The sequence below is a fragment of the Remersonia thermophila genome, chromosome 3, assembly GCF_042764415.1.
Source record: "Remersonia thermophila strain ATCC 22073 chromosome 3, whole genome shotgun sequence".
NCBI lineage: Eukaryota > Fungi > Ascomycota > Sordariomycetes > Sordariales > Chaetomiaceae > Remersonia > Remersonia thermophila.
In genome coordinates, this window is record NC_092219.1 from 1931763 (window position 1) to 1959285 (window position 27523).

General features: G+C 59.3%; 6 protein-coding genes across 6 annotated transcripts; 4 read left to right on the forward strand and 2 right to left on the reverse strand.

The window, feature by feature from the left end:
- Window positions 1-512: 512 nt before the first annotated feature.
- VTJ83DRAFT_3358 (uncharacterized protein) lies at window positions 513-1382 on the reverse strand (the record flags this gene model as incomplete). Its single annotated transcript, XM_071009727.1, has 1 exon — window positions 513-1382. The coding sequence occupies one exon, from the start codon at window positions 1380-1382 to the stop codon at window positions 513-515; it is 870 nt and encodes a 289-aa protein (XP_070867236.1).
- A 1627-nt stretch (window positions 1383-3009) lies between these two features.
- Window positions 3010-3933, forward strand: VTJ83DRAFT_3359 (uncharacterized protein; the record flags this gene model as incomplete). Its single annotated transcript, XM_071009728.1, has 1 exon — window positions 3010-3933. One exon carries the CDS (start codon window positions 3010-3012, stop codon window positions 3931-3933), a length of 924 nt encoding a protein of 307 aa, XP_070867237.1.
- A 4939-nt stretch (window positions 3934-8872) lies between these two features.
- VTJ83DRAFT_3360 (uncharacterized protein) lies at window positions 8873-10723 on the forward strand (the record flags this gene model as incomplete). Its single annotated transcript, XM_071009730.1, has 1 exon — window positions 8873-10723. The coding sequence occupies one exon, from the start codon at window positions 8873-8875 to the stop codon at window positions 10721-10723; it is 1851 nt and encodes a 616-aa protein (XP_070867238.1).
- A 3347-nt stretch (window positions 10724-14070) lies between these two features.
- VTJ83DRAFT_3361 (uncharacterized protein) lies at window positions 14071-15546 on the forward strand (the record flags this gene model as incomplete). Its single annotated transcript, XM_071009731.1, has 1 exon — window positions 14071-15546. One exon carries the CDS (start codon window positions 14071-14073, stop codon window positions 15544-15546), a length of 1476 nt encoding a protein of 491 aa, XP_070867239.1.
- Window positions 15547-18027: 2481 nt separating this feature from the next.
- On the forward strand, window positions 18028-19638 carry VTJ83DRAFT_3362 (uncharacterized protein; the record flags this gene model as incomplete). The annotated part of the gene is made up of 2 exons (XM_071009732.1): window positions 18028-18277; window positions 18344-19638. 2 exons carry the CDS (start codon window positions 18028-18030, stop codon window positions 19636-19638), a joined length of 1545 nt encoding a protein of 514 aa, XP_070867240.1.
- Window positions 19639-24903: 5265 nt separating this feature from the next.
- Window positions 24904-26700, reverse strand: VTJ83DRAFT_3363 (uncharacterized protein; the record flags this gene model as incomplete). Its single annotated transcript, XM_071009733.1, has 1 exon — window positions 24904-26700. One exon carries the CDS (start codon window positions 26698-26700, stop codon window positions 24904-24906), a length of 1797 nt encoding a protein of 598 aa, XP_070867241.1.
- Between the last annotated feature and the right edge of the window lie 823 nt (window positions 26701-27523).

Below are 27523 nucleotides of genomic sequence, written 5' to 3' on the forward strand. Positions count from 1 at the left end.
GAACCTTGTCATTCTGTCTCCTGCTCTTGACCTGCTTCAACTTCAGCATACGACACATGAGTGGCGTGGTGCCGTTTCTGTGCGAGGAAGCTATATTAATACATGAAGCCAACCTGGAAGCCTTGCTTCAGCGGGTGCTGACGAACCATCGGCTCCATCCGCACGGTTGGCTGAAGATTCCACCGGGCCCGCCCGTTGACCCCATCCAAACCTATGAGGCGAGCCAAGCAATGGATCCTGCGGTAACGGGAGAAGGGCCTTGGAGCCTTTTCAGATACAGGAGCTCGCCCGATAAGCCAACTATCAGAGAGTAATAACAACTCCCATGAGAACACTCAGAGTGCCGATGATAACCAAATACAATCTCCCAACGCCAGGGTATGCGCATCACAAAAAAAAAAAAAAAAACCCTCTAGAGAAAGAACAAGAACGAAAACAGTCCACATCGCAAAGATCAGGCCTCCCTTTGCCCAAACGGACAGCACCCGATCCTTCCCTCGCTCAGCGATCCCTTAATGATACCCATCCCGTATATCGTCCGAAGCAGGCAACGCAAACCTCACCCTCTTCCTAGGCTTCGCGGCCGGCATGTCCGACCCCCTCCTCCCCCTCCCCGAGCTGACCCCCTCCGGATCCTGCATCTCCTCGTCTTCCGCCTCCGGCTCCTCCTCGATCGCCCACACGTCCGGGCTCGGCTCGCGCCACGCGTGCGGCGAGATACGCCCCGGCGTCCCCCTGCCGCCGCCGCCGCCGCTGCGCCAGCCAACGCCCCCCGCCGAACTAGAGCGTAAGGGGGGCAGGCCTGAGCCCCGGTCGCTGCGCCTTGTGCTGGCCCTGGAGGGTGGGCGCGACAGCAGAAACGGGTCGGGGAGCGCTGACGGGCTTAGAAAGTTGTCGATGTTTTGGTTTCTGCTGCTGCTGCTGCTCTTGAACTTGTTCTTGACTCGGCGCGGCCAGGAGTCGTAGGTGTTGTCCAGGTCGCTGCTGGTGTCCATGTATTCGTATTGCTCGTGGTCATCCGGCGACGAGGACAGGTCGTAGTCCAGCTCCGGGGTCTCCGGCGACCGCGGCGGGGTGATATGCTGCGATGGGGAATGGGGACGGCGGCCAAAGCCCGCGAGACTTGGCGGGCTGATGTTCCGAAAGAGCCTGGAGGCGGCGTGATGGCGTCTGCTATCCTCGATGCCGGCGTCGAAGTCCATGTCAAAGTCCATGTTCTCATCGTCGGCGTAGGCCGAGGAGGCGGGGCTGAGGAAGTAGCGGAAAGGGTCGTCGTCCATCTTGGATAGGTTCAGATCATCGATGTCGGCGTCGTCGAGGTCGGTGTTGGGCTGTAAGAGCATCGGTGCTGGCATCCACGGGTCGTACTGTGAGGAAGGCATTTCGGGATGTTGCAGAGCAGGAAGTGAAAGCAAAGCCGTGCAGCCTTCGTATATACAAGGAGGCTATGGAACCAGAGTCTAGGCTGTTGATCAAACTACCCGTCCTTGCTGGCTTAATCACGACGGTTCACAGTCAAGCGAAGAGGGACTTTGGCCTTGTCTAAGACACCTCCTGCTGTGCGACCTGATGAGAGGGGAAAGTGGCGAGATATCAGCGAGGTGGTCGGCTGAAAAGGGATGTCCGAAGCTTTATATAGTTTTTATCTTTTTTTTTTTCTGAGAACGATGGACCAGGCAGGGCAATTCCCACACTAGTAATCCCGGATGGCTGAGGCGACCACGGGAGCCAACGATGAGGAGGAAAAAACGATAGGTCTCAGGGTTTTACCGAGAACTTATAAGGCGCTATCGCTCCAACTCGACTGTTTCGGTGAGCTTAGCTCCCCCTCCCCCACGTCGAGTAGTGTGGATAGTTCCAAGGTCTGCAAAAAGGAGCCGTATCACGAGAGGGCACACGCGGGTTGTTGTGACCGAGAAGGCCGGGAAAAACAGGGAAGAATCAAGGAAAAGGCCCGCGTATTATGAGTCTTATGAATCTTGGGTGAGGATTGTGTGTCGTCTGACTCCACACATGACAGACACTCAGCTGGCTGTGTTGAGGCCAGACCAGAATGGGAAACCCCCAACTCGCACATCTGACAACCATCAAACCCCATCGGGCATGGCGTGCCCATCCCGACGAAGACGGTGTGCAGTCATATTGCGAACAAACTCTTGCTGTGCTGGAATTCGGCATCGTATTTTTTGGGTGGTTGACGAAGCAGTCCAACTCAGACGTCATACCAAGATCCATCAGCGGCAGGTGAGAGAGGAGAGCTCACGATGTACCTGCATGGTGTGTCTCTTCACCAAGGCCACTAGAGGAGGCAGATGATCCCGTTGCCCACCCCTCTCTCGCGAAGTGATTCGCAAGCATGGGCGCGCACTACGTAACGCCTAGGCATCGAGGACGAGGGGGGGGGTTGCCTGCTCCTAGGCACCTACACTAGATCCACAAAGAAGGCCCCTAACGACTCGGAGGGCTAAAGGCCCATCGCTAAGCGCATTTTTCTAAGGCGGTCGGGGCCCCTAAGGCGTCTTGAAGATTGAAGCATGAGCGGCATCGTGCAGAAGCCTCGCTGCAGGGCAAGCTAGGTCTTCGCGATCAGCATCGGCCACGCGGTTGGGTGGCGCTGGGGGTTTTGGGTCCGACTGCAACCACGGATCTTGAAGGAGCATCTTGCAATGACGGAGGATCACCTCAAAGAACGGAAACTCAAAATGGAACCAGGGTTCCAGGTGACTGTTGATTTCAGAGGGTGGAAAACCAGGATTGTGAAGACAGCCTTGTGGGGTTTAGGAATGAAGCTAAGATGAGGGGTGATGGAACCCTCGTGTGGGGCTGAGTGTTTGCTTCTCATGATGACGTCACTCCCAAGGTGCCGTAGGGAAGAGAGGGGGGGGGGGGGTCTGCCCCCCTGCCCGTTGGCATTCTGCGGAGCGCAGGGCACTCAGGGCCAAGTCGCTGATCCGTCCTCTTCAGTCTTCTCGGAGCGTGCCGTCCACGTGTCGAGCAGCCATCGCCATCATGGCGACGGCAAGTCTCTCGTCTATCGTTCTCCGCCTTGTCACTTTGAACGTGCGCTATGCAACCCAGCGCCCCGGGCCCCACGAGAAGCCCTGGCCGGTCCGTTGCCCTAGGCTCTGCGCCCAACTCAAGTTCATCGCCTCGGGCCAAGACGCGCCGTTCCTCTGCCTGCAAGAGGTCCTGCACTCGCAGCTTACTGACATCCAGGACAGCCTTGGGCCTTCATGGGCGTACATCGGTCGCGGACGGCAGGACGGCAAGGAGGCCGGCGAGCACTCGCCCATCTTTTACCGCCGAGACCTCTGGGAGTGTGAGCGTCATCGCACCTACTGGCTCTCTCCCACGCCCGACGTGCCATCGAAGGGATGGGATGCAGCGCTGGAGCGCATCGTCACCGTGGGCCTGTTTCGGCACGCGCGGACCGGGACGGCGGTGGTTGTCATGAGCACCCACCTCGATCACCGCGGCAAGGTCGCGCGGGAGGAGAGCGCACGCCTCTTGGTTCGGCTGGCACGGAGATGGGCCGAGGCGAGCGAGCGGGGTGCCATGGTTCCGGTGCTTCTGGGCGGCGACTTCAACAGTCCTCCCGACGAGCAAGCTTACAAGATCCTGACAGAGCCCAGCTCGGGCATGCGGGATGTTTCAGATCATGTGGCCGACGACGCCAAGTATGGCAACCCCGAGGTCACTTTCACATCCTTTGACGATCCGGAGGAGCGCCCAGCGCGGATAGACTTCCTGTTCGTGCGGGCCGCAGAGTCCCTTCGTTTCTTGACCTACAGCATCCTCCCCAACCGGTTTGATGATGGCATCTTTCTCTCCGATCATCGGCCTGTCGTGGCAGATGTCGAGGTTCCCATCGGGCTGCCATGCGCATCTGAGGGCATTTGTGGTGGGCGACCTGGCGTGAACACGAGCGATTGAAATTGAGGAGCTATGGAGGGGCTGTAGGTCAATCGGCTTTTCCCAAACTTCAGATGTCCAACATCGATAGTTCAACTGTGTACGGCACTTTGACGAAACGACTGTCAGGGCAGCGTGTGGCATCATAGGACGCCCTAGACTCCTTTGGTTGCTTCCTTTATCTCTCCCTCTTTTTATTGTTTTCCCCCTCTCTTTCGTTTCTCGGCATAATGCAACTCTGAGGTTCCAGGAGAGGTCGATTTATCAGCGTGGCAGACGTTGGGTACTCTGGCGCCGGCCCTTCCCTCGTTGGGTTTCTAACTATTTCCGCCAAGGTCTCTGGAGGCCTGATGAGGGGCCAAGAGATGTGTGGCGTACCCAAGAGAGTGTCAACCACCCTCGTGCTTGCGACATCGGCTGCCGATCTTTCGTATATGGTGTAGAGAGGAGGAGGAGGAGGAGGAGGAGGAGGAGGAGGGCCGGTGTTCCGGTCATGGACGGCCAAGGGCTTATGCCCAAGTCCCTCCTGGGTCTCATCAATGTTCCGAGTTGTTCTCCCTTTCAAATACCACGGAACTCAGTCCTTCCTAGGGCAAGATGCAGCCAATATCTGTATGTGGCGCTGGGTAGTGAGAGGGTTCATGGAGGGAGATGTTGCCCTCCATACAGCCAAACCGGCCTGTTTGAGCACCGGCGTGCCCCGACAAGCATTCCGCGAATGCCGAGGTGGCACCGAGCCGAAGGTCGGGTTGACTTTCCTGCCAGCCATCCAGTGTAGCCACATCCATGGATCGAGGCGTTCTCAAAAAAGACTTAACAGCTCCTCTCTCAGCATCGATTTCGGCTTCCCCTGCTCGGCCTTGAGCCCATCCAACGGATTGGTCAAACATGTCTCGGAAGCCCTCCCGAGCATCCCTGTTTGCAGTGGCCCCCCTTCGTACATCGGTGCCGGATGCCGAACTTACCACAGGGACCAGTCTAGGGACGCCTGTTTTCGTACAACGTCCTCACACCTATGGGTATCCTTTGTACACTCCAATGGGGTGTTGTGGAAGCTACCCGCAAGTTCATGCACCGACTACGGAGTGGCCATCTTGGCCAGCCTATCTCGGGGGTCGTTGCGGGTTTCCCCGCAGTCTTGGTCTCAGAGGCCAGCTCACCTCACATCCATCGTCCCAGTTGACCGGCAGCTCGGGGACTAGCCGGCGAGGGAAGCGATCCGGCGATGCCAAGAAGCAGATTCCGGTTCTTGAACACAAGCGCACAAGGAGCATCTCTTGTTTTTTTTTTTTTTTTCTTCTTTCTTTACGCGCTGCTCACGGGAGGATCAACGGCAACGACGCGCATTGATCAGCTGCAGTTACAGCCGCGTCTCGCCCGCGACCGGAACACAATCCCTTTGTTGTGGGCGACACGCCCAATCAAGCGGCAGAGAGCGCTTTGCGACGCAGACGAAAGCAGTATCCCGCAGGGAGGGGTCCACCCTTCCTGACGCGACAAAATCCCCCAATGAACTTCTTACTTACACAGTATTACAATACGATGGAGGGGAGGAGGGGAACGTAGGATATGGGATTCATTGGCCGTCGTCAGGTGTTCGATTTGAGACACCCAGCAAAGCCAATGAACGATGGCGACCCGAGTCAACCCGAAACAGAAGCCGCCGTCTGCGACGATGGTGTTCCCGGTGTCCCTTGCCGCGACGGGACGTCGGAGGATCGTGTACTGCGTAAGCGGCACCAAAAAAGGAACGGTCGGTTGAGCGCTGGTAACGCTCTGTCAACTTCGCGCCGCATGAAATGATCCGCAGCCGGTGCGTGAAAACAAGAAGAAAAAATGGAACACATCGTACACCGTAGGATGATGCTGCCGGAATGATGGTGTCACCATCACAGATATCATCGCCCCCAGCAACTCACGGATGGGGTTGTGGCTTGGCCATGATCACGGCAGGTAATTTTAGGTGATGGCGCCTCTCCCACACGACGATCGAGACGGGTGGTACGACGTTGGCTAGTGCTTTTTTCGGCTGCAACAGCAACAGTTGCAACAGCAATGACTTCACGGGAGATCGAGGTCGACGAAGTTGCAACGCAAAGGACTTGGGGCCGACCCCTCTTCTCGGGCTGCTACCCTATGAGGAGATCCGTAAGACGGGCACCGGCTGCATGCGGGACAAAGCGTGCATTCCAGAGAGGCCAGACAAGCCCCAATGACAAGCCGCGAACATATCCACAAGACCTAGCGCAGGCAGCTGGCCTGCATGCCGGAGGTCACTCTGCTCTTGATGCTTCCGTCCACGGTATGGATATCTGCAAGAAGGATGAGGGGGAGGGTGCCAGGGTGCTTTGCTTTCTTATTTTTTTTTCCAGTCTCTCAAGGCGTCATCCAATCCGCCGATGGGGTTGCGCGGCTCACACGATAGCTCGTTCACCTATCTCGCCATCGTCGATAATCGTCACTTGCGCGCCGACTTTGACGCCTGAGCGGCCGGGGCGGGTCATTTTCGGGACGCTTCCACGGTCCATCAAGGCGAGGCAACGGCGTGAGAAAAATTCCCGCACCTAAGGCAGAGAGTAAGAGAGAGAGAAAAAAATTCTTGTCTCTCGCTTCCCAACGGCCGGCTGCAGTTGGCCAACGTAGGTTGGATGGAGTTGGGGACACCTCTCCCGTCGCTTTGGCGTTGTGCGCGGCGAATTGGTACCCAAGAGCCAAGAGCGCTTCGAGGTCGGGCATTAAGATGATGGTGGCAGAGGGGCGCACGCGCCCCAACCCCGGTCCAATCCAGCTCCAATGTAGCTTCGTCGCACAGCAAGAAGCCGGGACGTTTTGTGGGTTGCTCTGTGCTGCGTTGCTTCCGTTCTGCACCGCACCGTACAGTTGGATCGCCGGTGTACTACTGCCCAGGTGATACGTAGGCGGCTTGCTGCTCAATGCCCAGAATCAGCCACCCCGCTGAAACTCCTCACCCCAGCTGAGCACCTCATGCAGGTCGACATCCTGGCCTAGGTTAGGTTCTGTCTACGAAACGGTCTCCAGGTCCTTGTCCGGTTCTGTAGAGGTACGGAGTAGTAGGAAGGGAAACGGGCCAGCGGAGTCGCCTTACATTGAACATCAAGGCAGGGCACCCCAGGCAAGGCGAAGAGGAGGCACGGAGCCTAGGTACCCTTCGCATAGGGCGGAATAGAACCCCAAGCTGTCAGACAGACACAGCGCACGACAGCAGCATTCCTCCGTCGGCGCGGCGTTTGCGGTGGCTTAATGACCGGGCGAATGCCCCTCGCTGGCAAGACCGTCCGGGCAACCTGGCCACGTCGTGGATTGCTCCCTGGGGTCCCGTATTGCCCGTCCCTGACAATGAGGCCAAGTTCCTGTTTGGATCGGGGTCTCCCTGGCCTTGTCGTTTGGGCGCAGGGCTGCAGGGTAGGCCTGGGGATGCTGAGCGGCGATCCAGTCCAGAGCTTCTTTTCGGCTTCGATCCCCCGCCACCACCAACCCAGGGCGGCGCCCCGACACCACACAACACCACAACTTACTCACCAGGCCCTGGATAAGGCGAGGCGGAAAATACTGTCCGGGCTGAATTGGCTTTTTTTTTTGTTCGCCGCATGATCCGGAAGCTTTTTTGTTCGTCTGTTTGCCTTTGCTGGAGCATGCTGTGCCTCGGACACCCCCCCCCCCCCCCCTTTGCACTTCGCTTGGTGTGAACACCGATTAGATCGGCTCTCAGGCTCAACCGCCGCCGCCGACCAAGTGTCAGGTCGACGGGAGATCGGGTCATTTGTCATGAGCCGTTGTATGGGCAGATTGCAGTCGTTCCTCAGGCCTCGGTTCCCGTTTCCGAAGCGTGTCTGGCATTCCATCCTTGCCTTCGGTACCCTGCTCGGGTGTCCTGTGCTGATTGATGATGGTACACCGTGTGGCCGGGTCTGTTGTTATTACTGGTTATCGATAGGCAGCGCCCGCTCTGCTTTTCCCACTTCCACTTCCACTTCCCAGTCGCTTTGGTGCGTGGGACCACGGTGCCCCTCCTTCCTTCCGTCTTCTTTCCATTGCCTATGGAAGGGACCCCCAGCGCGAGATGGGAGGTCGGGTTCCATCTCGGGTGAATCTCATCTCTCTGGGCTAGGCTGCTCCTGCCGTCTCAGATAATGCCTGTTTTGGTTGCCAGCGCTTGCTTGGTGCTTGGTTGCTTGGTGCAGGAAGAGGGCCAAAACGGGAGGTCCCCCTCCCCCCTCCGGACTGGCTGGCTGACGGAACCCCCCCCCCCCCTCCCTCCTCTCTCCCCTCCCCTCCCCCATTCATCTTCATTCCCTTCCCCAAACGGAACCAAGGGCCAAAGCAGCCCTCTCACAACAGGCCCCTGGGCACTTTGGTCCTCCCTCCATTCATATCGCTCGCGACCCCCGCAGTCAAAGAAAACTCGTCACGGCCCCATCCCTCCACCTTTTTTGTCGAATGGAGCCTAACACTTGATCCCAATCCCAATCCCAATTATTTTCCCGCCCCAGTCTCGTCTGTTCGTTGTCATCCCAACTCCGCTTCCGCAGCCGCACCGCTGCCCAGCCCTTCCCTGCTTGACCTTTTTCTCGACCTGAACTACGAACAACACTCCTCTCGTCGACTGGCAACGACCTGGTTTGCTTTTCGCTCAGCGCTCAGCGCCGCCCTGCTTGCTTGCTGTCTGCTTGCTCTTGTCGTGTTCGGCTCGGCTCGACTCGACTCGGCCTGGATCCGGAGCGACCAGTCACACCACGCCGCCCACCCTTCGTGAGCGACGAGCTCATTTCCCGCTCGTGTCATTGATGCCACCACCCCGCCAACCCTGTTGCCTCCCAAACCTGCCCGCCTTTCGCTGCCTCTTTCGCGCCGATATATCCCCTCCACCTTGACCGACAACACACAACCCCGCAGTCCTCGCGCACATCCATCGTAACTACGGGCGACAGCTCGTACTGCCATGTCCAGGCGCGGAGATCGGCCACCAGTTGCGTGCGTCGAAGACGCAGACGACGACGGAGACGTCATTGAGGGCACCACTCGCTACGCTTCATCCGTTGCTCCCAGCAGCCCAGCCAAGGAGCAGCCCAACACAGGCCGGACCAGAAAGGAAAAGGCCAGGAAAGAATCTTCCTCCCCGATCACCACCAGCGTCATCACCGACTCAGACTCAACCGTCCATCCGCGACGTGACACCAACAAAAAGCCAAGCAGGGAGCGCTCGCAGTCTGTTTCCCGAAAAGCCCTAATGCCGACCTCACGCGCTGTCAAGCACACCAAGGCGGCTAGTCTTTCCCGAGAAGACGACGCCTCCTACTATGGTGTGGGACCTACCAGCATTCCGGCGCCTGGCCGCCCTCGGGCGCAGACCGCAAGGCCGCCGAGCTACCATGGCCCGTCCAGGCCGCCTCTGTCCAACGTGCGCTACCACCCGCAGGTACTTCCCCCGGGCTTCCCTCCCACCCAGACCCCTCCCGGGCCAAGCTGGATGGGTCTTCCGCCGGGCCCGCCAGGTCCTCCGCCAGGCCCGCCGGGCCCCCCCGGACCGCCGGGTCCTCCTCCGCTGCACTACGGGCCGCCGCCACACGCTCCTTTAGTCATGCAGAACCCACCTCTTCACCACCATCCCCCGCCGCCTTCGGATATGTTCCAACGCCCGCTCGAGAGCCGCTTCAGCGGTCGCCCGCAGTCGTCCATAGGATTTCGTCCACCCCCACACCACGCCCTGGAGTATGACGATCCATATCCGGAGCCCGTCGATCGACCCCTTGCGCGGCGGCCATCGCGAAGCCACAAACCGCCCAAGGACGATGACGACCGGAGGGTAATGCCCCCGCCGCGCCGCCCCTCATCGGCTCGACCGCCCTCCACAAGCCTCCCCTTCCGGCCGCCGCCGCCGCCGAAAACACCGGGGCCGCTCAGTCGGAGGAGGATCGACCTGGATGACGAGCACGACCCTGACGACCCCTTCTTCCACGATCTCTCACCTGCCCCATACGAGTACGGCCCGCTAGCGCCCCGGCAACCGCGCCAGAGTTTCAGTGCCGACATCGGGTTTGACGGGCCCGACTACTACACCGAAGTGGCAGGAAGAGGTCGGCGCAGCTCCTTCTACGGCGGCAACTCGGCTTCGTCGGGAAGCGCTTACGAGGAAAAGTTGCGAATGGCCAGCCGCTACCAGTCCGACTGTGAGGGAGGACTACCGGTTCCCCTGACGGCCGAGACGCTCCGCAAGGCCGGCCGGGGCGGCGGCGGGAGCAGTCGGTCCACTCGAAGCTCGGGCAGCCACGATGAAAGTGACTACCGTCAATCGGCGACGACCCGCACTACGGTGCCGGATGAGGACGTGACGATCAAAGTCAAGGGCAGCACCGTCCTCAAGTTTGGCAACACCGAGATGCAGTGCCAAGACGGCGCCGAGATTAACATCACGTCGCGCAGCGGCGGCAACCCCGAGATTCGTGCCGCTACCGCCGTCGGCAGCGACCGCGCCTCGAGCTACGTCGATGCCGACGACCGCCGCACCCGCGTCGACTTGCCGACGTCACGGGCGCGTGCCCAGTCGCGCGCCAAGTCCCGCCCGCGGTCGTTCTCCAGGCCCTTGTCCAAGTACGACATGGCCCCCGTCGCGCCAGCCCCGCGCGATAGGTATGATGTGGGTGCGAGGTACGAGGCTACGTCACCTGTTGAGTACAACGACGCATACTCTTCTTATGGTCGTTCCTCATTCGTGATTCCGCCTTACCCGGAGTACCCGCAGATCTCAACGTCGTACTCGTCGCGACGTGACGAATTCTTTCCGCCTCCATGAGTGACCAAACATGGATGACTCACGTCTGTATGTGTCTGAGGGAGTGAGTCTGTTTGTGTACGGGACACAGGAACAATCGACGACGACAAACATATCGGCCCCGGTTGGCAGATGATGATGATGACTTGCCATGATATGTGCGATGATGGACGAAAAGCATGGGCTAGGACGATAGGGATGAGAGTTGTGATGGGCTGGGTGGATCGGAGCCGGAGGCCCGCACGGGAGAACGAGTAAAAAGGAAGACGCTACGGATGGGCGGAAGGGAGGCCATGTGTTTGTTGATGTTGATGATGATGACGTTGGATAATCTTTTTGTCATGCGGCATCACGGCCGGTATTTCGGGGTTTGGATTTTGTCGGTTTCATTTCGTTGTTTTTCTTTTCTTCCTCCTTCTTGAGAGGGGGTATCTGCGATGATTTAACCATGATTTCGGGGAGCGAGCGTTGTTGGTTTATCTGCTCATATTTATTCTTCTCCTCTTGATATCTGCTGTTGCGGCTAGATGTTATCTTCTGGCAGCGGTAACGTTGTGGGGAGATAGGGCGAGGTTTTGTTTCCTTTATACCATTTTGTGTTGTCATTATCTCCTTGTCGTTTTCCTGCCTACTTACACTTTCTATGTTCTCAACGTTGGCCTTGGAGAGTTTGGACACACCCGGTAGGAGGATTGTCATCATGGCCCTGGCCTGCTCACTGTCAGACCTGCATTCCCCATCATGACCTTCCCTCTTGTGTCTGTGGTTCTCCATCTCTTGTTGTCGCCATGTGTGTCAAGTTTCCTTTCCCTTCTCTCTGAGCATTCTGTTGTCCGAGACTGAGCCATATTGAAATTGCGAGATTGTGCCGTCGACGAAAAGCGATTTATTTTCTCTATACCCGGGCCTGGCTTGTCATGGCGTGGGAGATATGGAGGGCAAAAAGCATGGAATTGAAGCACATATCCTTCTTGAAATGTTGATACGGACCCCCCCCCCCCCCCCCCCCCCTCTTGAGCGGCTGGAGAGATAACAGCATGGTCCGTTTGCCTCCCCCTTACCTTACCATCCGTTTTCCTATCCATCCTAGAACAACAATATGTTGTTACCCTGCCACGTTGTTTGTCTCCGCCCTTGTGATATCCAGAGGGGCTGGAACACACCTTCATCACGTGAGATTCTGCGGTCGAGTTGGGCCATGTGGAACGGCGAGGCCACTCTGGCTGCCGTGGCCGGGAGCCGCTCTATGATGGAAGAATCGAGGTCAAGTGAGGAAATTCGAATGCCAATGGTAGGCAGGCATCATCCTCCGATCGGACCAAGAGAGGAGGGGAGCGTACATGACACAGGGGCCACGTCACTCAAGTCATGCTGGCTGCCCACCACGGCTGTGGTCTTGGGAAAGCCGCCTACTCGCTACATGAACCATTTACGAAGGCGACAGCAGTTGGACAGGTCAGCGCGTTTCACTTCCACGCCTTCACCATATCCCCCCTCATTCCCCGTGGACCCCTCAGAGCTGGCGATCACCGCTACGTGGAGAGGTGGAGAGGTAGAGAGGTCAAGAGATAGAGCCCTGCCCAGCAACGGATCGAGCGCGCAGCGAACCCCACGCGAGCTGATCTGCCCCTGCCTGCCTATAGTGTACGGTCGATGCTCCGGAGGTGCATGGCCGGCTGTTGCAGACCCCGGCCGGGATCCATCACGGTTCATGGCCCGAGGCACTAACACGTGTACATCATACACGCGCACGCACTTGCACAGGTGTCCTGTGCAACCAGGACACACTGGGAGGGGATGGGGCAGGGTCAGCGCTCCTGCAGGAGGGAACGTACAAGTTGTATACGGCGGCGGCGGCGGCGGCGGTGTGTGCCTGTACGGGGCAGTCAGAATGTAAAGGATGGCAAAATGATCTCAGTGATCATCATCATCATCCTCACCATCATCACTATTGAAGGTTGAGGCGGAACGGGGATCCGGCAAGCAGTCGGCCACCCCCCCACCCTCGGTGCGCACGCGGGGGCGCTCATGGGGATCATGGGGTAACTTGCTCCGTACAATCTGGATAGAGTTGCTCGTGGTATCCACTCTGTTTCGCTGACGATCGCCGGGCCCCGCCGCTGTTTGCTTATGCTCCGCAGCCGTGAAACTGCTATACGAAAGGGCGGTGATCATCCTGACCATGGCACAACGGATCGACTCGGCATCCGAATATCAAGCGTGTCTTCTTCTTTTTTCGATTAGCTTCGCAATGCGAACTCCCCTCGGCTTTTCCCATCATGGTGGGCAATTAATTTGTGAACGTGCCGGAGGCGGCAGTTGAGCGGAATATGGAGCCGCGTGTGGCGTTCTCAAAAGGGCATGGTGATGTTGCTGGCTTTGAGCCATCGCGCGGAGGATTTGGACCAGGAGGGGAGCGAGGATCGGTACATATGTACATAGCGTTCAATCCGAGAAGAGGAGAAAGGTGGAAGCAGGTCGTTTTGCCTGATTTCTGGGATGCGGAGGGGTGACCCGGTATCCTAAGCCCGTAGGATACCGAGACACAAATGTTTGTTGGGAAGGTTCATATTGACCGTAACATTCAAGATTGTTGATTCTTGATAAGCTCTAGAACATCCGGACGGAGGGTCAAACAGCCGGAGGTGGGCGGGCATGGATTCCGCCATCATGCGTTCTGCTGGACAGCTTGATTCCATGTTCTTCATCGGGACTCGAGCGGAGCGGAGCGGGGCCGGGCTTGGCGGTGAGCGGGTTGGGACGGGGCCCGGTTGCTCCGTGGTTGCTGGGGGTACCCGGCGGGCTTTGTTGACTTACTGCGTACACAGTAGACGTCATCCAAGCTCTTGCCGCCGTTGCGTTGTTGCGGCCGTGCCGCAGAAGAGTCGAAAAGAGAGTGAGCGGCCCATGGATGCGACGCGGCGGAAATTTCCATGGTCACCCATCGGGCACTGTTTGCAGGGTTTTGGTTTGCTTGGTTTTGGGCGCTGCGGTTGGTTGCGGTTGCACCCACTTCATTCCCAGCCTTCTCACTTGCTGCCTCCCCAGCCTCCTGGTTTCTGGGTTAACCGGGGTCACAACAACACATCCTCCAACCCCGAGCAGGGCACCACCTCGTTGACATTCTGCAAACTCGACACGGCACCCACTCAAAAATCAACCTCTGCGTAACCATAAACGACCATCTGCGCATGACTCCCTCTCTTTGAGGGCGTTATTGCCATTCTTCATTTTGTGTTTCTGTCGATCAGCTGTGCATCCCGACCATCGCATCGACGGACACCGTCTTTTCAACCCCCCCGCTTGGCTGGTTGACCAGCTAACGCCAGCCAAGGGACGCAACAAGACCTTCGGACAACCTCGTCAACATGGCTCCCGCCATCGTCAACGCCATTCTCGGCCGGGCCTCCGAGTCGGCGCCGCTGGGCCCGATCGAGGTGGCCTCGGTCCTGCTTGCCCGCGACGAGCTGCCGTCGGTTGTGAATGACCCCGAATCCGGCATCATCCATCCCCAAGACATCAACAACAACGCCGTGTTTGCCATGTTTGGCCTGCTCGGCGCCGCGTTCGTCGTCGTCGGTATCTGGTTCTTCTTTTGGGCCAAGAACGGCGGGTTCTACTTCAAGAAGACCGACTGGGACGACTACACGTCGACGGTGCTGCGCCGCAAGGTGGGCCCCAACGGCACCATCTACTCGGATGCGACCCCCAGCACCATCCTCGGCGGCGGCAGCATCTACAAGGACATCGATGACCGGACCACCACCGTGGGTGACGACAACACCACGGTCGTGAGCGGCACCACGGGCATCACGGGCATCACGGGCGGCGTCTCGGACATCTCTGGCCGCGAGCGCCGCCGCAAGAGGCGCGAGCAGAAGGAGCGCGAGAAGGAGCGCCGTCGCGAGGAAAAGATGCGCGAGAAGGAGGAAAAACGCTCTCGCAAGTCCCGCCGCAAGATTGGCGAGGACGGCATGGTCATCGACGAGGAAGCCGCCGCCGAGGCCGAGGAGCAGCTCCGCAGCTACCGCCACGAGAAGCCCGCCCGCGTCGGTGGCCTCAACCGCGAGGCCGACGGCTCCGAGTGGGACGGCTCGACGAACCCGACCTGGTCGACCGTGAGCCCCAGCTCCCGCGCCGCCCCGTCCGAAATCACCACGACCACCGAGGGCACGGGCAGCACGGTGACGGACGACCTCCTCGGAAACCGCCAGCGCACGCCGACCAACTCGCCCACCAAGAGCAAAGACGCGGCGCGCATCCGCAAGGTCTACTCGACGGCCGAAAAGACGGCGAGGCGCGAGGACGAGCGCCTGCGTGCCGAGGCCCGCCGACTGCAGGAGAAGGGCCGGGCCGCGGTCGCAGCCTCGTCCCGCGGCACCGCCGCCTCCGCCTCCGCCTCTGCCGACGCCAACGCCAAAGCCGTCGCCATCCGCCGCGACTTCTCGTTCGTCCGCGGCGCCGAGGAGCGCGTGGCCCTCCGCCGCATCGAGGAGCTCCCCGCCCCGGCCGAGTCGGTCGTCTCGGACAGCACCGCCCTGTCGGCCGCCACGGCCTCGACGGCCGACAACGACCGCAACCGCGAGCGGGAGGCGCGCCGGCAGCACGCGCGCTCGCGGTCGCGCCACGAGCGCAGCAGCCGGGTCGTCGAGAGCGAGGTGGGCGGCACCAGCGTGGTGTCGGGGAGCAGCGCCGACGACGACGAGGTCGGCACCAAGGTCTACACGCACTCGCACCACATCCCGACGGGGGCCGAGTCGTCGATCGCGCCCGAGTCATCGATCAGCAACTACGCGGACGAGAGGAGGAGGAAGAGGAGGAGCCAGAGGGCTTCGAGGGGCTGAAAGGTTGAGACAAGGTATTTGATCGCGGCTTGCTTGGGGTGTACTGGAGGAATGGATGGATGGATGGATGGGTGGCTTATGACCGCGAGATATTTTGGCAGGCGTCATGTTATGATGGGATGAGATGAATTGGGAACCGGGCCCGGATGAGCTGATTGATGCATGAACGGATGTTTCCCTTGCTTTACAGTACAGTACAGAGTTTGTTGACATGACACATGGTAGACTTGACCATCTTATTTGAGGCGGATGTATGTAAGGTTGGAACGGACATGTGCGGGACCTGGGAGGATTCTTTGATTTCGAGCCGTAGGGAATGGAACATACATGCTCTTCTCCTTTGTACCTGGTACAGTACTGTTTTATGGGAGACCCGATCCAAATCTCCTTGCAAGCGATGTAGTCATCGTAGAGTTATTCAGTTTGTCTTGTCTGGCGTGTAACGTGCTCTGGCGCAGAACCCTTAAATGCGCTGAGGTCAGCCGTGCCCCGGCCGGTCCGGCTCAGGTGGCACGAAGAGGAGGGCGGCAAAGCCGGGGAGGTTTGACAACCGACCGTGCGTTTTTCAACCCCATCCTGCCGGTTGGGTTTGTGTGTTCCGGGGCTGCAACCTCTAGGGAATAAAAAAAAAAAAAAAACCACATGCCACGGATTCCGTTCAGGAACAGTACACAGCGTAATGCTGCACTTCTCCTTGCCATCCGTCTCCCGTCCATCGTGCGATGTCTTGCCCGGGAGAGAGGCAGCGAGAGGTGTATGATTCGGCGACGCAGATCTTGCCGAGCGCATGAGCGTCTCCTGCGTACTGCGTGGAAAAGCGCGGGCGGCCGTTGGACAAGCAAGATGGCTCATGCTCCAAGCGCGTCGTGCCGCGCCGTGTCGCCGTGCCGCCGCGGTGCCTGGGGGCTGCGTTCTGAAACCGTTCCGGCCCCCTTGCCCCGAGGACGGCGCTGAGCGCTGAGGTGTGAAACGCTGGGCCGCATCCAGGCGGGAAGGGTTGGCGAGGTTCGCTATGCGATGCGATGCGATGCGATCGGGGTGGGACTGCGGTGGAGTTTCAGACCATGGTGCACTTCCATGTACATAGGAGGGAGGAAATTGGGGAAAGGTTGGGTTTGGTCCCTATGTCCCTATGTCCCATTGCAGAAGACCATTGACACCTCAAGGAACAAGCCATCTAACTACACAGGACGAGCGTACTATAGGTCGGTGCCTTATGAAATGACACGAGGTGAGAGTGTTTGATGAGCGTAGCCAATTGGCCCCCCCCCCCCCCCCCGGGCATCCATGGATCTCACTGGGGTCCAGTTGGGGTTGGATTATAGTAGACAGCCCGAAATCCAGTGGAGGGCCCGTGGAAAGCTACCTCTCACAGTACACAGTAGGTAGAGTGGAGGAGGACACCCAGCGGGCAAGGCAGATCCATCTCGTCCTATGGGCCGGGGTCCGGGGACGGGTCCCGTCGGATGGAGCTGGTAAGGTGGGTTCCAGCCTCCACCCGTCTCGGCCCAGGGCAAGCCGTCAGGTCCTGTCATCTGTCACCTGCCAAGACCATGCGTCGCCACCTGTGCAATGTTAGCATCATATCTGGACGCCGCATTCCCTCGCTCTGTTCGCCGATAACGCCGCATCAAGGCAGGCTGGGTGGCGGGTCCTTGCCAGGCCAGACGCCGGACTCGTCTTGTCTCAACTCGCCAACGTCAGGGTCAGCCAACCTGCATCATCTTTCCGTCGTCTTCCAACTCGCCCTCACGACATCATCCCGATCCCGACCGTCCCTCCCCCCCCCTCCATCCTCGCTCCACCGGTTTCTTTTGTTCCTCTTCCTTTTTTTCCCTCTTCTTCTTCGTTGCACGCTCGGGCGGCCGTCATCCTCACCAACCCTAAGCGGCCCTTGCGGGGATTGCACTCTTCCCTGTCGCATCGTCTCCCCTGTCCCTGGACGTCGTCATCCACTCCTCGGGCTTCCTTGGCAGCCGCGTTGGCTCCCCGCCGGCGTGCCTTAACCGACGCTCTCTCTCCATCTCCCACCTGGCATCCGCCGAGCGCACCGGGATCTGCACGCCCAAGTGTCCCACAACGCTTGACAACGGCCCACGCACTGCTGTCGCGTTTTCTCCGTCATAGCCGAAGCGATTCATCATCGCATCGAACCTCTTCAGCGAACCTGCACGACCGCCGCCGCCGCCGTCACCTATCTTCCGAATTCCAGGCGATACCTTATCGGCTTGGACATCGGCTCAACCCGATCCTCTATCCGTCTCCAGCTGCGTCGATCGCAGACCCCCCCCCATCGCTGCGAGCACGAAATACCGCATCTCATCCTTCCCCCCTCCTGGAACCTTGTCGCAGGGCACCAGCTGGACTGCGCCTTGCCCGGCGTCGCCCGCTGGCTAAGCAGCGCCTCGACTCTAGAAACCAAGAACAGAATAGCAGCAGCAAACCTCGCCTGATCGACCCGCAACAACCCCCACCTCCAAGATGGCCAACTACGGCCCGAGCCTGAATGGCATCGTCATCGGGCTCTTGTCGTCCTTCGGGTCGGCCATGCTTATCGTCATCATTTTCCTCGCCTTCTACCTCCTGAGGAACACAACATCGGGGCGCATCTTCCTCGACCGCATCGGTCGCCCCGGCGAGTACGATGACGAGCAGGCATTTGCCCGCGAGGAGGCCGAGGCTCTCGAGACGATGGACGACATGCAAAGGACCGAGTATCTAAGGGCAAAGGGTGCGTTTCTCTCCCGCCCGTCCCCTTTCGCGCCTTCATGACAAAATACGCTGACCGGATTTCTAGCCTTTATCGCCGCCAACCCGCCAGAATCAGTGCAGACCGACATCTCCCTCTCCCAGTACCTGGCCATCCAGGAGAAGGGCGTCTCGGCCTGGGAGTTTGAGCCCGAGCTCGAGATCGCCAACTGCTTTGTCGAAGCCCGCACCGAGATCGAGTTTTTCGACTCCGAGTGCACCGTCATGAGCAACCTGCCCGTGCCGAAACAAAACGACGTCTACTACTGGGAGGCCAAGATCTACGACAAGCCCGAGACCACCCTGCTCAGCATCGGCATGGCGACCAAGCCGTACCCTCTGTTCAGGCTTCCGGGCTTCCACAAGCACTCGGTTGCCTACTTCTCCAACGGCACCCGTCGCTACAACCAGCCTTTCGGCGCGACTCCCTACGGCCCGCAGATCGTCCAGGGCGACGTCATCGGCGTGGGCTATCGCACAAGGACCGGGACCATCTTCTTCACGCGCAACGGCAAGAAGCTGGAGGACGTGGTGCACGGCGCAAAGTCGCAAAACTTCTTCCCCGCCATCGGTGCGAACGGGCCGTGCGTCATTCACGTCAACTTTGGCCAAGCCGGCTTCGTCTTTATTGAGGCCAACGTCAAGAAGTGGGGCCTCGCCCCCATGACGGGCTCGCTGGCCCCGCCGCCGCCGTATGGTGCCGAAGCCGACACCGTCCTCCTCGCGACAGGGACCAAAGACGGCTTCTCGAGCTCTGCCCGGGGTCACCAGTACAGCCAATCGCTCCAGCTGTCTAGGCAGGGCGCCAACGCGTCTGCCGCCGCCGCCCACGCCCGTTCGAGGTCGAGCAACTTTCGTCTTCTCTCTCCCACCAGCCCCGGTCCCATCCGCAGCCCTACCGATATCTCCCTCGCCCATCTCATCCCGACCGACGAGGGCGGCGAACCCAGCAGCAGCGCCGCCGCCTTCGCCCCGCCTCACGTCCAGGGCCCGGACCACCCATCGGTCATCGTCGGCCTGGGCCTGCCTCCTGAGCTCGAAAACCGTCCCCCGCCCGAGTACACCAGCCCGGAGCACTCGGATGCTGAGGAGGAGGCCGGCAGGCGCACCAGCTCGGAGAGCGAGAATGCTCCTCTGATCCACCTGACTCGCAGCCGGGGGACCTCCTCTGCCACGGCCAGGAGCAGCAGCAGCAGCAGCAGCAGCAGCAACCGATCGGTCCAGCAGCCCCACGGACCGCCGAGTCCCCCGATCCCGACATACCAGGATGCGATTAGGCAGGGGGCGGGGAGGGATAGGAGCGATAGCCAGAGGAGCAGAGGAAGCAGCAGCAATAGCAGGTGATTGACATGACGACGTGACGGGGGTTTTGTGAGAAAAAGAAAGAGGGAAACAGGATACCCTTCGAGAACTCTCACCTAGATTTTCTTTTTTTTTTTCTGCTTTTGTATTGGTCTGGTTGGCGAGTGTGCGAAGAAACGGAAATAGTTGTGCGTGGTCACCTACGGATGGATGGACGGACATTGGGGGAAAGGGGGCTTGGGAGTCGGCGGCATGGGAAACGGACATTGTCATTTTTATATACCCCTCGGGAACTGAAGTTTCTCTTCTTGCCTCTTTTTTGGTTCCTCTTGTGCCTCTGGTAGTCGGTTGGGAGCGGACTGAGTCTAAAGCCTGGTGACGGGGTCTTGTTTTGGTTGCCTTTTTGGTGCTCGGCGATCTTGTTTTTGGAAGCAGAAAGACAGCGTCATCTTTTTCTTTTCCATCTAGATAAACAGAAAAGTGCCAAACCGTGATAGGCCTGGCTGTGCTCTCTGGTGGTCTGTTACCCACGTGAAGCAAGAGCTGGCTACCGATCGTCGGTAGACAGCTCACACGCCCAACGCGCATCGACTCCTCTCTGCTAGACGGTCAAGACGATCCTTCCAAGTTTCCCGATGGGCAAGAGGGGAAAGTGTTTTTCTGGTAGACATCCAAGATGGAGACTGACTCTTATCAGGCCCGTAGGGAAGCTCTCGGCTTCCGGCTTTCTTTGTTGTGACGAGCGCCTTGTGATACTTCGCGCCCTCGAGCATCCGCCGACCTCCCTTCTAATTGTCCCTCCGATACCCCTTCGACATCATCGCCATCCCGCATTGCTTATTCTCATCCTCCTCCTCATCCTCCTCCTCCCCTATGCTTCCTGATTTGTTTCTTTTTTTTTTTTTTCCTCAAGTTCCTCCTACGTCCACCTACCCGCCCTCTCCCGTTTCTTTTGTGACACGTCTCCGTCAGGGACCGTCCTATCAGCAACACGATCTCTCGGACGCCGGCGTAGTTCCTTGACTAGCCAGCCACGATGGCCTCTTCCAGTTCTGGCAGAGACGGCCAGGACTCCTCCTCTCCGCCCGGAAAAGCTCGCTCTCCTCGGTTCAACGAGCTATTCGGCCTTGGAGACGGCAAAAGGGAAGACGTTGAGAACGCGGAAAATCCAAAGCAACAACAGCAGACGCAGCCACACCTGACAGGAGAATATGGCCCGGATAGGCCGACGTCTTCCCTACAGCACGCTGTGAATATATCGGCACCAAAAGGATCGAAGCGGCTTCAGAAGCGAGCGCTGAGCGAGAGTGCGGCTACCGAGGCAGCTCGAAGCGACGCTCTGGAGCGGACCAGGGTTCAACTAGACGCTGGAAGAAAGACAAAAGTGCGGTTCTCGGAGACCTTTGGGGGAGGCAGCCCCGGAGACAGCACCCCAAATCAACTCTACATGGGTCCAGCAGCAAGGCTCAGGGCCTCAAGCGCCCTGGCTCCGCCTCACAGGACGGCTTTTGATGGCGGATCGCGCCGGGGCTCCTGGCCCGGCCCTCACGCCCAGCTCCCTCTTATTGGCACGACCGAGTTCCAGAGGTTCTCTCTCCCGCCTTCCAGCAATGTCAACCTCCGAGCGTCCAGCAGCCAAGCCGTGCTGGGTCCTGTGGGAAGCGCCGGTATCAACATTTCGCTCGCTCGGCAGCACCGTCCCCAACCCCGGGCCGGTTACGGCCAGGCAAGCCAGAACAATGGTGTATCTCGCACCGATGAACTTTGGGGATCTTACCAGCTCACCACACACTCGGGTCGCCAGGACCACGCCATCGTCTCGGTCCATCCTATAACGGGTGACATTGCCAATAGACCACAGGGCACAGGCCGGGACTTCCAACCAACCTTGCTCTCGGGACGCCATGTCCAGCGGGTCAAATCCGATCCCTCTATTTCGACTCTTGCGCCCGCACGGCCCAGCTCCGGCTTATCGACTCCGCAGCTGAGCCATGCAAGAGCTTCTGCCCTTGGCTTCACCAACCCCTGGGACAACGCCGCCATGCCGCCGTCGCTACGACCGTCTCCATACATCCACGAAGACGGCACCCATCGGATCATACCCAGATCGGGTACCATCTCCCCCCATCGGTCTCCTGCTACAATGATCAGGCAGGAATACTGCAACGGCGGCGGCGGCGGCAGCGGCAGCAACCCTCACCCTCAGCCGCCTCGGTCACCTCAACAGCGATGGGTTGCTCAGCAACAGGCTACGCGACAACAGCAACCATGTCAACAAGATCAGTCGCACAATACCAAGATTCCTAGTAAAATCCCCCCATGGCCATCGCCACGCCCAGCGGAGTGCGAGCAGAACGAGGAGAAGGATCCTGAGTTGTTTCCGAAGGCCACTCCCCACGTCACATCCGACGGTCATGCTTCTGACGGACTGCTCAGCGGAAGTGGCGGCGGTATAATTGGTCAGCGTCAGACCTAGGAGGCTGACGAGAGAGGTCCTGGAAACGCCGCCAAGAGTCCTTCTGGATCAGCCAGCATCCTCGGCCACAGCGACCTTCCCATAAAGAGCATTCTCAAATGGTCCAGACGCAGCGAGGAGGGGAGTGGACGTGGTTCTGGCATCAGCTCCGGTCCCAGTGACAACCCCAGTGTTGCCGCCACCCTCGGCTCTACCATCAACTCAAGAAGCTCGGGGAGCAGAAGCCCTGGCACGTACGCCGGAAGGACCGTGAGACCAAGCGCTGCCGCACGGGGTCTACGTACTCCTGCCGAGTCCGGATCGGGTCCCCGCGCAACCGAGAATCCAACGGCCATATCGAACAACAGCAACAAAGACGCCACCCGCCACAACAGCGGCGATGATGTCCACCTCACGCCACCCATGGAAGAAGACGAAGACGAAGAGGAATACTTTTCCACCTGCACCGACGATGAGGCAGCACACATCTACGCACAAACCATGCGCCGTCTCAACCCACTCGTCCCGCCCAACCCGACCCGCCAAGCCCATGCCGACGAGGCGGCGCGTGTCATCATCGCCTCGTGCGCCGCTAGGACGGCTCTACGGCGCCGCGAGCTGGACCAGTTCTCGCGCGCTTTTGCGATGCACGTAGCGTCACCGCCGTCGCGGACTACATTTACGACGAGTGTGGATCGGAGGTCGTGGGTGCGGACAGATTCCAAAGTGTGGACGTGGTCCGAGCCGGGGTCCGGGTCGGGGCTGGGGTCTGGGCAGGCCCGTTACACAGGGAGGAGAGACAAGGCCGCCAGGCCGTTCTCGTTGTCGTCGTCAACTTCGTCGTCGCTGTCGTCGTCGTCATATGCTGGGCTCGTAAGGAGGCTTGGGGATCCGTACGGCGTGGAATACTGGATGTGTTGGGGTGGGAGGATACCCAAGCGGTTGGAGATGCATCCTCTGGGAGTGAGGTGGGAGGATGCAGATGTGGTAATGGCTGTATGGGATGGAAGGGTGGGCATGGGTGGCGGGAGAGGGCGCGTCGCTGAGATCGGGGCGGGAGGCTTCGTGAAAAGAACGGGGACGTGGAAAGAACGGGCAAGAAGGAGCATGCGGTCGTTGTCGGGGCGGTGGCTGTCGGGACGGATCGAGGAGGACGGCGGCGGCGGGGAAAACAGCGACTCCGTTTGTCCTGCGACAGGGCATGGTAAGGACAAGTCCATGCTTGACAGGATTGACGAGGCCCCGGTGCGAAATGGTAACGACGGCCTGGGTTTGGCCGACAATGGCAAGCATCTGAAGGAACCAGAGGGCCTCACATTGGGCGAGTTCCAGCGCTTGTCTCTGGATATCAAGTCCTGGAGCTACGATATGCCCTCCGCCGACCCCAACGGTAAAGGCAAAGCCAAGGAGATACTCTCCGCCATTTCAACCACCTGGACCCAAGAGTAGGATGAGAGTCCGGAATCCACCACCGCCCCAGAACCCGAAAGGGCTCCCACTCGACAACCCCGAAGCGCCACCAGCCCTCGCCGGAGCGACCACGCGTCTGCCACCGACGACCAGAACCGGAAACGGGAGCAGCAGCGCCAACAACAGAGCAAGGAACCCCGCCCCGGCACGCCGCGAGCCTGGTGGAAAAGGAAATCCCTACGCTACCGCGTCCCGCAAAACAGCAAGGAAGACTCGCCAAGCCACCCGAGCCAGGCCACAAGCTTGAGCAGCGAGTACATTTACAACGAGGGGCCAGGGGCGCCGACGCGGGCGCCGACGATGCAGACGAACGGCGAGGGTCCAGGCGAGGGCCGGGGCAGGGGTCTCGGAGATGAGAACGGGGAAGGGAAAGGGAAGAGGGCATCACGGTTGGGGAGGCTGGGGAGGTGGTTCATGCTGTGGAGGAGGGTGCAAAGGCGTGGGAAGAAGAAGAGAGGGGACGGGGAGGCGAGGAGAGATAAGGTGAGGGGAGGAGAGGTGGAAATGGATAGTCCAAGAGGAAGAGAGAAGAGGGGTGGGTTTGAGGGTTGAGATGGGTTTGTGTACTGCGGTGATGGGCCGTGGAGAGCGGATACAACTTGGACGCATTCTTATGGCGTGCACGGCGTTGTGCATTCTTTGTTTTGGTAGGTCAGCTAGAATAGTGAGCAGCCGTGTGATGTATGCGGAACCTCCTTGAGCGAGTTGAGCGGTGGAGGATCAACTTTGTTTGGATTCGCCATTGACCAGATTGGCCAGATATGAACCAAGAGACCCCCAAGATTGTTACTGTCTCTGGGTCTTAAGACTTTGGCATGATCCAGCGTGGTGTTCTTGGTTACTCCGCTCAGGGGCTGATCTTGTTGGTTCGGACACCTGTCTGTAGCCAAAACAGCGCCAATACGACAGAACAGCCCAAGAATGAGACGCAAAACATAACTTCAGGATGACAAAACGTGGGGATGCCTTCTGGCGATTGACAGCTCGAGGTCTTTTTACCCAGAATTGTTCTTTTTGACTACTCATGTACCCACATTCGTAGCCATGAATGAGCCCGAGTCCATCGCCGCTACGAAGCCCCCCGACTGTGCAGTTTCTGTATTTTAACCGAGGATCCCGGAGTCAAAAAGACAAAAGCCCAGACAAGGCAAGACGAGTGCAGAAGAATCCATCACCACCCCAAAGGTATATGACGCCGAGCACACTAGATCAAGGGGGAGAGGCAGGAGGTAGCGAACAAAACGACGTGGAGCTTGGAGAACAGATGTCGGGGAGCCAAAGCGAGGAAGGAAAGGCAAAGGTGTAGAAGGAGGAAGAGAATGGAGGCTGTTTTCTAGGGGGCAGAAAAAAAAAAGGGAAAAGCAGCCTCCCACAGGGAAATTCTATGCCCAACTTCGTATCCTGCCCTCGTTCTTGCCATCACCCCGCGATGCTTCCCGCTGCAGTAGGTGGCTTTCTGAGGCTCTCTTCGACCGCTGTCCCTCGCTGAGCTCGGTGCTTTCAGAAGAGGAGCCATCGGTCGGTGACGAGTTTGGTTTCGGCGAATCGGCGGAGCCGCCGTGGTAAGGCTGCCGCCGGGCGGGTCTGCCGGAGCCGGCGACGCCGCCGGCGCTCGTGGCGTAGCCCGGGTGATCCACCGTAGCCCAGGTTCCGTCGTTTCGCCAGTAGTGCAGTACGTCCTGTTCCCAGCGACGCACGTCGGTAACGTGGAATATCCCATTGCAAATGGAGAACATGAACTCGGCCTCGAGCGGGCAGGTGCGCAGGCGGTGGATCAGCCACTCGTTCACGAAGTTCGGGGTGCCATAGGCTTCGAACAAGATGTTGTCGATATGGGTTTCCTTTTGACACCGGGCCCGTATCGTCTCACACAGCGCGTCGTTCCTAGGCAGCTTCATAGCGCGGCTGAGGGCTTGGCTTGAGGTCATCACCCCGAGGACGTGCGACGGGTTGGAGAGGAGAATGGGGAAGCGCGGGTGGGCGAGAGAAGGCGGCCAGTTGGCGGCGGCGGGAGATATCGTGCTCAACACCGGCGGGGGCCGTGGCGGGGGCTCGATCGACATGGCTCCATCGCCTGGCAAAGGCGACCAGCCCGGCAAGCTACCGAAAATGGTCAGATCCTCGTGGTACGATCGATGTTTGTGTATGACGTTCTTTCGGAGGCATAGATCGCGGAGCTGATCGAGCGTCTTGGTTGCTTTCTCGAGCTCCTCTTTGGCGAGCTTCAGATCGGATTCGAACTTGCGCAAGAACTCAAGCTTCCCATCGGAGATTTCGATCCCAAACTTGGCTCGGAACTCGGCTGCATTGCTTGGTGTCTTGGCCAGTGCCATGCGCTGCTCGAGAAGCTCGTCCTCGCTAATTTGCTTGCCTTGGTTCTCGCGCTGTCGTTTGCGGTGGAGCTCGAGTTCTAGGTCGTGCAAGATTTGCTCTCTCTGCATGGAGAGATCGTCAACCGTCTCCATGGCCAGGCGGCGGTCAGCAGCGGCTTCCAGCAGCTCCTCATACAAGAAGTGGATATCTTCCTCCCGGTCTGCCGAGATCCCGCGCAGCGCAAACGACAGTCGCGGCGGCATAGGTTGTCGAGCCTCTTTTAGCTCCTGAGAAGTCATCGAGAGCAGTGGCCTGCCGGTTCCCTGGGAAGTCACTGACAGTCGAGGGGGCGGCGGTGGTAGCGGCGGCGGCGGCGGCGGCGGCTGTAGCAGCAGTGGTGGTGGAGGAAGTGGCGGCGGCGGCGGTGGTGGTGGTGGTGCTGCTGCTGCTGGTGGCCAGGGGCCAGCCCCGGACCCTTGAGGCAAAGGATGCCAGGAAGCGTTGTGACTGAGCATCTCCAGATCGCGCACTGCAGCATCGAACGCCTGATCCAGGTCCTCGTACACGGCCTTGGCCTCGTGATACTCGTCGCGAATGGCCTGCAGCTCGACGAGCTTGCTATTGAGGAGGTCCATGGGAATGGCGACGTTTTGGCTCCCCGAGGCCAGGTTTCGCCTCAGGATTTGCATAAACTCGTTGTCCAGATCATCCTTGCGGCGCTGGAGCTTGAGACACTCGTCTCGCTTCGCAGTCTTGTCGCATCTCAGCTGCTGCAGTCTTCGTCGCGCGCGCTCGAGCGCTCCGTGAGCCACACACACATCCCGGGGGCCGCCCGAGTCCCAGGTATCCCGGTCCGAGTCGGACATGTGATCTTGCGGATCTGGGATCGGAAGTGACGGTCTGGGGAGGGAAGCCAAAAGCCGGCGGTACGATGGTGGACGATGCGGAGCGGTTCTGAAATGGCCTCGCAGAGCTTCTTAGTTGCTGCCCCGCAGTGGGTTGTCGGTAGTGGCATTTGAAGAATGAGCCCGATCGCTGCTCATGGATTCGAACAGCCAGGTGGGTGAAGCGGATGAAGGGAGCGAGCATCCAGTCCTCGAGGGCGTCGTCGGGCAGCCGTCAGGTGCACGGCATGATGGCGGTGGTGCAGAGTCAACGGCTGAGGGAAATGTCCCAAGATGATCTCGCGTGCGGCCTCGAGCAGCTCTCTCGATGGGCTGGGCTGTCGCAACCTCTAGAGATGGAGAGCGGCTACGGCGGTGCATGCGAGAACGGTTGTCGGAAATGCGACAGCAGAGGCAGGCAAGAATGAGCCGAAATGGACGGGGTAGTGTGCCCTGTAGACTGCTGTCGAGTTGTCAGGACGACAGATACAGTTTGGCCCGTTGTGGTGTGCTTGGGTGGTTGATCCGTAGCAGCGAAAGTTCAAGATGCAGCACAAGGAAGAACGGTGGGACACGCTCGAGGTTACCTACCTAGGTAGGTAGGTAGGCAGGTGGATGGATGCCCGTGCTTGGGATGACGGGAGTTCAGCCGCGATCCAGATCCCCCGCGGCCCCAGCTGCTTTGCGAGCCGGGCGGGATGTTAGTTAGGTAAGGTTAACCCGTAACGTTACCGATGGAAGGAGCTACAGGGCCTTACTTTACCCTCTTACACAGTATAACTACCTCAGGTACCAAGTACCCGAA